Raw genomic sequence first — 13,768 nt, 5'->3', positions numbered from 1 at the left:
CCTGCTGCGCTTTTCCAGCAACACATTTTCAGCTCTGATCTCCAGCATCAGCAGTCCTCACTTTCCCCCAAGAATAAACCTGAAGTCATCCTGTCTTGAGAAGCAGACTTCTTAATAGATCAGGCACTATATTTATGTCTCATGAAAGAAAACTTCATGAACTTCAGAAAACTTTTCTGGACAAAATCTTCAACTTAAGCATTTTTACAACTCCTGTTCATTCGTTAAATATCAAGAATAAAATATTTTATACAGGTGTGTACCTTAGGATTTAAAAGTAATCACAGCAGAAAAGCAGTAGAGAGCCAGAAGAGTTTACCAAAATGAACATCTAGATAAAGAAGTTGAAAATAAATTTAAAAAAAAAACTTGAACTGGAGAGATTAGAGGTATGGGACGGTAAGCATTATAAAGCTTTTTATAAAAAGATGAAATGTGTTAGCATAAAGGAAAGAGCCAACTGACGAGCAGCTGATGAGCGATATTTGTTAACTTTATTGCTGATAAGTTTGATTAGATTAGATTAGATTAGATTACTTACAGTGTGGAAACAGGCCCTTCGGCCCAACAAGTCCACACCGACCCGCCGAAGCGCAACCCACCCATACCCCGACATGTACCCCTTTTTGCCTAGCACTACGGGCAATTTAGCACAGCCAATTCACCTGCCCTGCACATCTTTGGACTGTGGGAGGAAACCGGAGCACCCGGAGGAAACCCACGCAGACACGGGGAGAATGTGCAAACTCCACACAGTCAGTCGCCTGAGTCGGGAATTGAACCCGGGTCTCTGGCGCTGTGAGGCAGCAGTGCTAACCACTGTGCCACCGTGCCGCCCATGTTTGATTATGTTTAAACAGAAAAATCATTTTTGACCACAGGTTCATCACGTAGTAATCAACATGTTATATCCTCAAAGTCCTGTGGGAAAAGGACATGGTTGATCATTCCAGTGGTTCCCTAGGCAAACTGTCAAATTAATCTGGTAGAATGATTCACTACCAAAACTTTCAAAAAAGCTGCAATATGTGGCTTGGCAGATGCTGAAATAAGCCATTCCCATCAGATCCTTCCTACACGCTTGGCTTCTCATCACTCCTAGAGGTGGTAGGGAAGAGACTGTTATTCACCTCTTAGTGGAATGTGTCTTTACAAAGAAGCTCTGGACTTAGATGCAGCAGTTTTTTTTAAGGTTCATTCTGAGCGGCTTCGCAATGCAGGACACTGTGTTCCAAGGGCTGTTCCCAGGGACACACAGATAAAAAAAACTCCTCTTATTCATTCACAAGATGTAGGTGTCGCTGGCTACAACAGCATTTTATCAAGGGCCGAAGGGCCTGTACTGCGCTGTAATGTTCTATGTTCATTTACTGCCCATCTCCAATTGCAATTAAAGGTCAACCATATTACAGAGAGTTAAGGCCAGCAGTTATCTTCTCTAAAAGGGCAATAATTAGTGAACCATATTTTTTTTTTGCAACAACTGGCAATGATTTCATGGTCATTGTTTGTCTCTCAAATCCAGTTTTTCAAGAAAAATTACATTTATAGGTGGAATTCAAATTCAGGTCTTCAGAACATTACCTTGGTCTCCAGATTAATAGTCTAGCCGTAATACCATGAAGTCCATCATCTCCCTGCATCTGGATGGCTATCAATTCAATGAAAGACAACTTTTGTTTGCCCAAAGCTTGGTTTTCCAGTGCAAGGAGTTATCCTTGACTGAGTGCTACAGACTGGCTCATTCATGGGTTCATGTCTATGTGCTGAAGCTCTCATGAAGGAAGCTTGAGGTAGCTGCCACAGAGATGCAATGGGGAAAGGTTGCTGCCCTTTGACTTTCAGCCACGGTACACCAAGGCAATGGAAACTGTACAGTCCCCTCAGACTATATATCTTATAAGAAATGAATATTGTGAATAAAGAGTATTGGATACAGTATTGAAGTAGCCCAGAAATGGAATGGAATGAGAAAAAAATATAGCTATTAAACTTTGTATTTTCATCGTGGAATATTTTGGCCTTGGAATGTACATCTGGATAGGGAATGGAAAATTTTAATATTAAGACTAATGCTGCAGAAGGAAAAAGTTGCAATGTTCAATTTACAATAATTTGCAATGCACTTTTACAAGTGTCATTAGTAACATTTTTGGGAAAACAAAGTCTACAGGTTAAAACACTAATAAGCTAGGTTATTACTCTTCCAAATTGAGGCATGGAAGGACACCACAGACCCAATTCCCATCCTGCACCATGTACAAATGACAGCTTGAAATAGTTGCCACAATCACGTGTAGAAAATGCTGTCAGTGAGAGAAGTTTGAGCTTCATACTTTAGAGACTGAGCAGTAGCTGCAGTTATTGCAGAGTTTGCAAAGCTGACCATTATGCTGTTTCTGAAGGTGATCACCTCACATGTTAAGAATGTGCTGTCAGGGACAGAATGGGTGATCACAAGAGGAATCAAGCAGATAGTACGGGAGACAACTGATTGCATCTCCCTTTTGTGATGATGCTGTGGTTTTAAGGGGTCAGTTTTTTCCTGGTTTCTTTGAGAGAGAGATTGGAAGACTGGTGACAAGCAGAATATGAAAAGATAAACAACTGTTCATTCCTCCTCGATTACAGAACTGCATGTGATTCAACTGACTTTCTGATTTTGCCTTTTGCCAAGGATCTGTTTATGGGAGGTTACTATATTGGAACTGTTAATTAGTAATAATTACTATAGCTATTATTTTGTTAAGTGTTCCAATAGTTAAATTGTTCCACATTCCTCTTTCTTTTGTTGTATTTTAACTATAGTACTTGAATAAATTGTGTTTTGCTGAACGTTGAGTAGTTTGACCAATCCAATTGCATCTGGGAATACAGCACCTCATATTTATCTTTAGATTAAGAAAAAGTCAGTCAGTGTCAAGGCCACCTTCCTAATATATTTTGAGGGGGTCTGGTCCCTAATTAATTATGGGCTCATCAAGATCAAAATCTAAGTCCAGATTGGATCAAAGGCAGCGAGTTGTAAGTGTTACTGTCTTTTATTTCAGGTGTTGAATTTATTTAGTTTAAACAGCATGTGCCTTGTGTGATAATGGGTCTTTCAGTCACTTAGTGCTTCCTGTGGATGAAAGAAGTCAATTTGAGGGTGTTAGAAAAAGTGAGCAAGGCAAAGCTTTCTGAATTGGCAAACAAGCTGAAATTGCGTGTGTCTGTGAGAAACGGGGAGATAATTGTGGTAATCGCACAACATTTACAATTGTCAGGAATGCCACTGGAATCTTTGGAAATGGTTAAAATTCAATTGAAATGAAACAGTTCGAATTATGATTAAAACTAGAACATAAAGGAAAGGAAAGGATAGCGTGAGCACAAGAAAAAGAGAAAGATCTTTTCAACTTCAGATACTGGAACTGAAAATTCAAAGTTCACTTAAAATAATGAAGGTAGATGGCAGGAGGATACGGATGACAAGCAACCCCATCAGAGCTAGAGGCTTGGGGACCTGTTTAAGTACGTCCAAGTATTGTCTAACTTCAATGAGAAAGATGTAGAAGCCATTTTCATTTCATTTGAAAAATGGCTAAACAAATGAAATGGCCAGTTACCATGTAAGGATTAGCGAGTTTTGAGAAGATTTGTAGTTCAGGTTGAAGTTCTGGATTTAGGTTTGCTCACTGAGCTGGAAGGTTTATTTCCAGATGTTTCGTCACCCTACAAGGTAACATTTTCAGTGGGCCTCTACCACCCCTTGAGAAAAATAACAGGAAGTAACTTCACCACTGGAAATGACATCACCAACCCAAAGAAACCCAAACATATAAATAGAAAGCAGGAACCATCAGCAGTGCTTGCCTGAGGCCCATTCTTTTCAGTTTAATAACAACCTTCCTATAACAAGGTGACCAAAACTGAACACAATATTCCCAAGTGCAGCCTCACCAATGTCCTGTATAACTGCAACATAACTTCCCAACTTCTATCCTTCAACACTCTGACTGATGAAGACGAGTGTGCCAAAAGCCTTGTTCACTGCTCTGTCTACCTATGACCCCACTTTCAGAGAACTATGACCCTAAACTCCAAGATCCCTCTGTTCCATTGCACTCCTTTAGGCCCGACCACTCACCATGAAACTCCTATCTTCATTTGACTTTTCAAAGTGCAAAACCTCACACTTATTTGTATTAAACTCCATTTGCTATTTCTCAGCCCACTTCCACACCTGATTAAGGTCCTGCTGCAATTTTGACGACCTTCCTCACTGTCCACGATACTGCCTATTTTAGTGTCATCAGTAAATTTACTAATCATGCCTTGTATATTCTCATCCAAATCATTGACATAGATAACAAACAGTAATGGACCCAGCACTGACCCGAGGCACTCCGTGTCATCATAGGTGTCCAGTCTGACAAGCATCGTTCCACTTTTACCCTGTGCTTCCTACCATCAAGCCAATTTTGTATCCAATTTGCCAGCTTCCCCTGGATTCCATGCAATCTAACCTTCCAGAGCGGCCAACCACATGGAACCTTAACAAAGGACTCACTAAAATCTAGATACACCAAGTCTACCGCCCTGTCCTCATCAAACTTCCCAGTCAATTGGAGTCATTGAGATGTACAGCACAGAAACAGACCCTTCAGTCCAACTCATCCATGCCGACCAGATATCCGAACCTAACCTAGTCTCATTTGCAAGTTACTAGATATGGATCCCTCTAAACCCTTCCTGTTCCTGTACCCATCCAGATGCCTTTTAAATGATGTAATTATACCAGCCTCCACCACTTCCTCTAGCAGCTCATTCCATACATGCACCACATTTTGCATTTAAAAAGTTGCTCCTTAGGTCCATTTTAAATTTTTCCCCTCTCACCATATACCTATGCTCTCTACGGCTGGACTCTCCCACCCCAGGGAAAATATCTCGTCTATTTATCATATCCGTCCTCATGATTTTATAAATTTTTATAAAGGTCTCCCCTCAGCCTTCGATGGTCCAGGGAAAAGGGCCACAGCATATTCTGTCTCGCCCTGTAGCTCAAATCCTCCACACCTAGCAACATACCTGTAAATCTCAGCAAAAAACTCTAAGAAAATGGTGAAGCATGACCTCCCACTCTCATAGCCATGCTAACTACTCCTAATCAAACTGTGTCTTTCCAAAGGCATGCATATCTCTCAAAATCTTCTCAAGCAACTTACCCACCACATATGTTAGGCTTACTGGTCGAGAGTTCTCAGCCTTTCTTTGCAGCCCTTCTTGAATAATGGCAAAATTGCTATCCTCCAGTCTTCTGGGACTTCACCCGTAACTAACAATGATGCAAAAATATCAGCCAGGGCCTCGACAATTTCTTCTCTAGCCTCTTGCACTGCTCTTGGATATATCTTGTCAGGATCAGATTTATTCACCATCATGCATTCTAATACATCCAACACTCTCTCTGCTGTGATATGGTCTGTCCCCAACATATCACCACTAACTTCCCCAAGTTCCCAAACCTTCATGTCTCTCTCTATAGATGAAAAATATTCATTGAGAACATCGCCCATCTCTTGCAATTCTACACATAGATGACCACATTGGGCTTTCAGGGGCCTAATTCTCTCTCCAGTTATACTTTTTCCTTTCATATACTTAAAGAACCTCTTTGGATTCACCTTAATCATTGTTGCCAAGACTCTCGTGACCACTTTTCACCCTCCTGATTTCCTTCTTCAGTAAACTCCTGTATTCCCTGTATACCTCCAAGGATTCCCTTGATCCCAAATGCTTGTATCTGAGCCAAGCCTCCCTCTTTTTTTCTGGTTAAAGCCTCAATATCTCTTGTCATCCAGGGAAAAGAGAAATAAAAAAGCTCACTGCAGTAAAGTAGGCCACATGAAGTCACAGGGAACATAGAACATTACAGTCCAGTACAGGCCCATTGGGCCTTGATGTTGCACTGAACTGTGAAACCAATCTGAAGCCCATTTAACCTACACAATTCCACTCTCATCCATATGACTATCCAATGACCTGTTAAATGCTCTTAAAATGGCGAGTCTATGATTGTTGCAGGCAGTACGTTGCACACCCCTAATACTCTCTAAGAAACTACCCTCTGACATCTGTCCTCTATCTATCACACCTCAATTTAAAGCTATGTCCCCTCATGCTAGCCATCCCAGGAAAAAGTATTCATTTAGCGCTTCCCCTACCTCCTCTGACTCCATGCATAACTTTCCACTATTATCCTTGATTGGCTCTGGTCATTCTTTTATTCCTGATATACCTATAGAAAGCCTTAGGGTTTTCCTTGATCCTATTCACAACGACTTCTCATTTCCCCTTCTGGCTTTTCTTAGCTCTCTCTTTAGGTCTTTCCTGGTGAACTTGTAACTCTCAAGCACCCTAACTGAGCAATCTCATCTCATCTCATCCTAACATAAGCCTTCTTCTTCCTCTTGACAAGGGATTCAATTTGCTGAGTAAACCACGGCTCCCACGCTCGACAAATTCCTCCCCATCTGACAGGTCAACACTATTCAAGGACACGCAGTAGCTGCTTCTTGAATAAGCTCCACATTTCAATTGTGCCCATCCCCTGCAGTTTCCTTCCCCATCCTGTACATCATAAATTATGCCTAATTGCATCATAATTGCCTTTCCCCCAGCTGTAACTTGTCCTGGGGTTTATACCTATCCCTTTTGATTGCTAAAGTAAACCGAAGTGTAGTCACAATCACCAAAGTGCTCACTTCCCTCCAAATCTAACACCTGACCAGGTTCTTTACCCAGTACCAAATCTGATGTGGCCTCGCCCCTCCATGACCTGTCTTAATACTGTGCCAGTATCCGAGATTTAGAGAAAGCACAGGGAAGACGGATGTGGGAAAATAGGATAAGCCAGTGAGTTTTGTCACAGTGGCAAAGGAAAGTACATTGGAAGATAGTAAGCTGCACTGGAATGTACAACCTGGTCAGGGGTTGGTGGAAAAGGAAATGCTAGATCCCTCTAAATAATTTACTTGTCATGGTAAGGTTCACTCACATATGCCAAGAGATGCAGGTAAGGAAATTAAAAATTTTGACAGATACAGGAGCATGTCAATCTTTGATGGTGAGAGATAAGGAGATACGTAATTCAAAAGGGTGTTGCCAGAAAAAGTGGTAATGTGTGGAATTCATGGTGAGAAGAGCTGTGTTCCCTTATATAAAGGGTGGCCGAGAGTCCAATGAACAGTGCTGGTAGGAGAAATGGAGAAATTCTCAGTTCCAGGAATACAATTTATCCTTGGTAATGATGTCGCTGGATCACAGGTGGGAGTGATGCCTGCTATGATGGAAAAGCCAGTAGAAAATCAGGTAACTGTGGAGTTACAGGAAGTATATCCTGGGATTAGTGTGACTGTATGGTAACAAGGTCACAAAGCCACAGGTCAAGGCAGGAGGAGAAATCAAAGAATAAAGAGAAGTTCACTTGTCAGAGACTATGTGTGATCAAATGGTTGAGAAAAAAAAAGGTATTGCTGTCTAGGCCAGCACTTATTGCCCATCCCTAATCATCCAGAGGGCAGCTATGAATCAACCACATTGCTGTGGGTCTGGTGTCACATGTAGGCCAGACCAGGTAAGCATGGCAGTTTCCTTCCCTAAAAGAACATTAGTGAACCAGATTGGTTCATGGTCATGGTAATTCCAGATTTTTATTGAATTCATATTCCACCCTCTGCTGTGGTGGGGGTTGAAACAAAGTCTCCAGGACATTATCTGGATCACTGGATTAACAGTACAGCGATAATACCACTAGGCCATTGCCTCCCGCTAATTAATATTTCAAATTCAGTCTATTTAATTTAGTTTTTGGGCATAAGGTGAAACGGCCACTGAAATTAATTAAAGAGAAATTGGTGATTCAGAGTTCAGAGACCACATTTGGATTATGTGTCAAATTTAGGGTGAATTGTTTAGATAACATTTAAAAGTAGCATAGTATGTGATGAAACAAAAAGCTGAGAAGAAATCACAATTTTGCTAGTGGAGATAAAGTTACTTCTGGTGTTAGGTGAACCTTTAAAATGAAGGTTTATTGGACCATATCAAGTCAAAAGGAGATTGAGTGAGGCGATTTCTTTGATAAAAACACCAGATAAAAGGGAAACTCACACAGTGTGTAACGTGAATATGCTCTAAAGATATTTTGATAGGGAAAGAAAGCAAAACGAGGATGTGTTACTAGTTACAACACGAAGTGAAGATACAAATTCAGAGGATTTTTAATTGACAATGCCGCTAATTAAATTGGACAATGAGAAAGTTATCAAAAATTGGAATAAATTGCTGTTGAAGGGTTATGTCCAAAATATCAACTCTCTTGCCCCTCAGATGCTGCCTGACCTGCTGCTTTTTCTAGCACTACACTTTATCGACTATAAATTGCTGAGTTGCCTTCCAGAGGAAATCAAAATTATCTGAGACTTATTATAATCAAATGGAATAAATTTAGGAAATACTAATCTAATTATGCATGATATAGATGTAGGGAATGCTGTTTCAATTGAATAACCTTCTCATAGACTTAAATCTTCTAAAATTGGCACAGGTTCAAAAAGAGATTTATTATGTTGTCTTAGAGCATGCATTCAAAATGAGTTGCGGCAAAGTGAGTGAGCTCACCCATAGTAATGGTGCCAAAACCAGATGGTACCCAATGATTAAGAATGGACTGTCACAAAGTCAACGCAGTTACAAAGTCTGATTCATATCCTATTCCACATTTGAAAGTTTGAGTTGAAAAGATGGGACAAGGAACTTCTATTTCTGAGGGGGACTTACTCAGAGGTTACTGACAGGTATCTTTATCTGAAAAAACAAAGACAATTTTGGTTATTGTGACACCGACTAAACTGTACCAGTTTAAGATCAGAGTGGTGCTGGAAAAGCACAGCAGGTCAGGCAGCATCCAAGGAGCAGGAAAATCGACGTTTTGGGCAAAAGCACTTCATCAGGAAGGGCTTTTGCCTGAAATGTCGATTTTCCTGTTCCTTGGATGCTGCCTGACCTGCTGTGCTTTTCTAGCACTACTCTGATCTAAACTCTGTTTCCAGCATCTGCAGTCCTCACTTTTGCCCTGTACCAGTTTAAGGTTATGCAATTTGGTATGAAAAATGCAGCAGTCACATTTCAACAACAAACCAATAAAGTCATTTTTGGATTATCCAATTGTGTGGTGTACATCAACAACATGGTGATCTTCAGTTACACAGAGAAGGAACATTTGCAGCATTTATTGGAATTGTTAGATCGACTTCAGGAGGCAGGCTTGGTGATAACGCTGGCTAAGAGTGAGTTTGCAAAAGCCCAAGTCACATTCCTGGGCCATGTCACTGGTCATGGACACATGGCTCCACAGGACATGGAATCAAAGGTTATTGGGGAGTTTCTCATACCATTGACAAAGACACCTGTACTACGATTCCTGGGTTTGAGTAAAATTTTTACTGGAAGCTCATATCAAATTTTAGCAGTTTGGTTGCTCCACAGACTGAATTATTGAAGAAACGCAAAAAGTTTCAGTGGATGGCATAATGACAGGAGACATTCGACAGCCTGAAAGCAACACTTACCACTGCCTCAGTATCGGCCACAACTATGAAAGGCCACTTAAGGAGGCTAGGACATGAGTAACGTGTTTTGGTGCTCTACTCTTGGAAGATGAAGAGGAGAAGATAGAGTGGGTATTTTTCTAGAAAACTAAAGAAACACCAATGGAAATATTCCACGATTGAGAAGGAAACCTTGAAATTGGTGTTGGCGTTACAACATTTATATTGTTAAAAATTACACAACACCAGGTTATAGTCCAACAGTTTACAGAGGATGAGGGCATAGAAGGATGGGTTAGTAAAATTGCAGATGACACTCAGGTCGGTGTAGTTGTGGATAATGTTGAAGGATGTTGCAAGTTGCAGAGGGACATAGATAAGCTTCAGAGCTGGGCTGAAAGGTGGCAAATGGAATTTAATACAGAAAAATGTGAGGTGGTTCACTTTGGATGGAGCAACAGGAATGCAGAGTACTGGTCTAATGGTAAGATTCTTGGTAGTGTAGATGAGCAGTGGGATCTCAGGGTCCAGGTACATAAATCCTTGAAAGTTTGCACAAAAAGTTGATAGGGTTGTTAAGAAGGCATATGGCGTGTTAGCTTTTATTGGTAAAGGGATTGAGTTTTGGAGCCATGATGTCATGTTGCAGCTGTACAAAACTCTGGTGCAGCTGCACTTGGAATATTACATACAGTTCTGGTCATTACATTATAGGAAGGATGTGGAAGCTTTAGAAAGAGTGCAGAGGAGAATTATGATGTCGCCTGGTATGGAGGGAAGATCTTATGAGAAAAGGCTGAGGGACTTGAGGCTGTTTTTGTTAGAGAGAAGGTTGAGAGGTGACTTAATTCAGATGTACAAGATAATCAGAGAGTTAGATAGGGTGGACAGTGACACAAGGTAGCTTTAAATCGAGGAGTGATAGCTGTAGGACAGATGTCAGAGGCAATTTCTTTACTCAGAGTAGTAGGGGCCTGGACCGCACTGCCTGCAACAGTAGTAGACTCGCCAACTTTTAAGGGCATTTAAATGGTTATTCAATAAACATATGGATGAAAATGGAATAGTGTAGGATAGATGGGGTTCAGATTGATTCCACAGGTCAGCACAACATTGAGGGTTGAAGAGCCTGTACTATGCTGCAATGTTCTATGTTTTATGACAGAATCCATTTGGTTAGGGTGAATAAAACATTACAAGTGCTATTACACCAAGATGTAGACCAGCAACCAGAGAAAGATATAAAGGCATAAATTTGGATAGAAATGACATTAACGTGCAGGATTACAAGTGACAACGAAGGAATTCAATCATGTTGATATAGGTAGGGATAGCACTGTGTGAATAGCAGAGAGGAAAAATTACTGAATTTAAAGAGAAGTTTCTTGATCAGTATGTTTCTGACCCAATAGGTGACATTGCTGGATCTGTCTAGGTGACATCCTCAGTGCTTGGGAGCCTCCTGTGAAGCGCTTCTGTGGTGTTTCCTCATCCATTCATCCACAAACTCCATCAACAAACACATCGACCTGGACCCAATATACCGGCCACTACAGCGGACAGCTGAAACTGACAACCGGAAGCGGCAGGGACAGGCCACTATAAATGCCAGAGGAAACACCACAGAAGCGCTTCACAGGAGGCTCCCAAGCACTGAGGATGTCACCTAGACAGGGGACGAAACGTTTGCAACAAAAATTTCCAGCTCGGCAAACAGAACCACAACAATGAGCACCCGAGCTACAAATCTTCACCCAAACTTTGAATTGCTGGATCTGGACTGGGGAATAATGCGACTCTGTGGAGAATGGGGATTTTAATACCATTAGGTTAAGGTTCACTCTGGAAAAAGGAGATGGGGCACTTCAGAAGGAAAATAGTTAATTGGATGAGGGCAATCAGTTCCCACGCAAACTGAAATCAAATTTAGACAGACAAAATTGCAATCAAACAGAGGGCTGTCTTTGAAGAGATGACTGATATATTGTCCAGGTATTTTTTAATGAGGGAGAAAGGCAGGACAAAGAAAGCTGGAACACCACAAAATAAAAAATAGTGAGTGGAATTAATTTTCATTGGGCAGCAGAGAGAGGGCCCAGAATATGCTGCTGCCAAGACTACTTTCCAACATGGTTCTGACATGCTCAGATTTTGAAAGCAAGGTTGAGAAGTTGGAAATTATCTAACAATTTCAGATCTGCAGTTTTGATGGAAGTGAACTAATTGTCAGCTCATTAAGAGACAGCTTGCAATTTTTGAATAGTGTCTCAGGAATCAAAAAGAGTCATCAGATTTCAACAGAAGCACAGTTTTACAGCTGAGAATCAGTTAGGGATGCCGATGTAAGTTAGAACACTGTATAAAAGGAAGAAAACTCAAGGATCATTGCTTTATTTCCCAACAAAGGCCAATAAATTGGCAATGCCATCCAAGCAAATGGGGATGGGTCACTCTGACTCAGAAACAAATAGAGATGAGCAGCAGCCACAATAACAGATGTAGATGCTTTGATATGAGAGTTGCAATGTGTGGAATGAGGTGGGGTGAGAGACAAAGGAGGTAATACATTCACAGCATATTATACTAATGATGAAATTTCTGAGAAATGTGCTCGAAGAAATATCACAGCATCTTTGTGGAAGGGATCTGCCAATCAGTGTTTGACATGTGTCCCCTCATTGAGGACCAGCTCAGGCTCAACAGGTCTTATAAGCAAATTCTGCCTATAAACAGAAAAGCCACCTCTTTGCTTCTGAGCTGTTCCGAGGATCAGTTGTGATGATGGATGGCACTTCTCAAGCTGTTACCCATGACTACATAAGGATGTGCTAGTCAAGAGGACTGTCTTTTGTGTAGAATCCTAAACAGATAACGCAATGCAGGGACAGATTACAGTGTGCTTCACCTCTATCAGAGGATTTCCTCAGGTGCAGGGTGTCATCAACAATACCTACATGATGTTTATTCAGCAGCTTGGGGAAATTCTTCAATAGGAAAGGATTTCACTGCCTGAATGTTTCACTGGTTTGTGGCAAAAAGTATTTCATCTATATGTGTGCATGGCATCCAGACAGCTTCCAGGAGTCCTTTGTCCTTAAGTAATCCTTCATCCGCTGAACCTAATGGATTGCAAGGCAAGAAATATCCCTTGACACCAAAGTAAGGCCCTGCAAAAGGAGTCACAAGGTCCATAGAATGAGTGTGATTTGATCACCAGGTCACCATCAAGCAGGCTACTGAACCTTGGAAGATGCAGTTCCATTGCCTTGACAGTTCAGGAAATACCCTCCAATACATTCCCTGAATAGGATCTCACACAGTGGTTGCCTGCTATGCTCTCCAGGAAATGGCCTTCTGAAAAAATATATGGACCTTGTAAAGGAGGCAGCAACACATTTTCTTGGAGGAGGCAGTGCAGGGTAGGAGTCATGTTTACAAGACTTTAGAATCACCGAATTCCTACAGTGCAGAAAGAGGCCACTCAGTCTACTGAGTTTTCACCTCATCCCCTTATCCCCACAGGGTTTTTAAAATCGTGGCTAACCCACCTAAGCTGTCAACTGTAGTGCCTCTGCTGGCACAACTTCAGCAACATGGAACAGATCAATCAGATCCTGAACTTGTCCTCCATACAATGTACATCTCAGCTACTCACATCTCAGCAAAGTTATTAAACTAGTGGCAAAATGTTACAATAAACTGAAAATTTATCATTGCCGACTATCAATTTCAACATAATAGAAATAAAGTGCAGCTAGCTTTTCAATACATTATCACAAAATACTCATTTATCTTTTAATTAATTAATTTCCATCTAAAGCAGAACAGACTTGATCATTTTAATTCAATTTTCCACATCACCCTTAAGAATCACAGTCACATATAAATTACACAATTACTTCTGATCTGTAAACTCAGTGTGATGAGACAAACCTTAAATGGATTGATTGCAAATGGGTTAGTTGGGAAAGGGCGCAGAAAAGTCCTAGCTCGAGATGCAGAAACCTATGGTAACAAAACAAACAGATGGTTGAAATAAGACAAATAATCTCATCTTCAGATGTTACTGGTGATTTCTGAAAATGAATCATTTAAATCTGAGATTTAATTATAAAGTGTTAATGTGCTGAAGTAATCTAGTATAGGTCCCTATAATTACATCATTGATCTGG

At 40.8% G+C, this 13,768-nt stretch overlaps 1 protein-coding gene across 12 annotated transcripts in view; it reads right to left on the bottom strand.

Annotated features, from left to right (window-relative positions):
- The window catches only part of LOC122562047 (multiple PDZ domain protein), a 368,714-nt gene that overhangs the window by 106,544 nt on the left and 248,402 nt on the right, over positions 1 to 13,768 (bottom strand). For 9 of the 12 annotated variants that reach the window (XM_043714532.1, XM_043714497.1, XM_043714558.1 and 6 more), the window contains one exon: positions 13,530 to 13,601. The exons of the other annotated variants lie outside the window; for them this stretch is intronic. In XM_043714532.1, the coding sequence (XP_043570467.1) occupies positions 13,530 to 13,601 (72 nt within the window). The remainder of the gene's footprint in view (positions 1 to 13,529; positions 13,602 to 13,768) is intronic. 12 annotated transcript variants of the gene reach the window in all.

Source organism: Chiloscyllium plagiosum, chromosome 2 (assembly GCF_004010195.1).
Source record: "Chiloscyllium plagiosum isolate BGI_BamShark_2017 chromosome 2, ASM401019v2, whole genome shotgun sequence".
Taxonomy (NCBI): domain Eukaryota; kingdom Metazoa; phylum Chordata; class Chondrichthyes; order Orectolobiformes; family Hemiscylliidae; genus Chiloscyllium; species Chiloscyllium plagiosum.
This window is presented reverse-complemented; position numbering and strand designations above follow the sequence as displayed.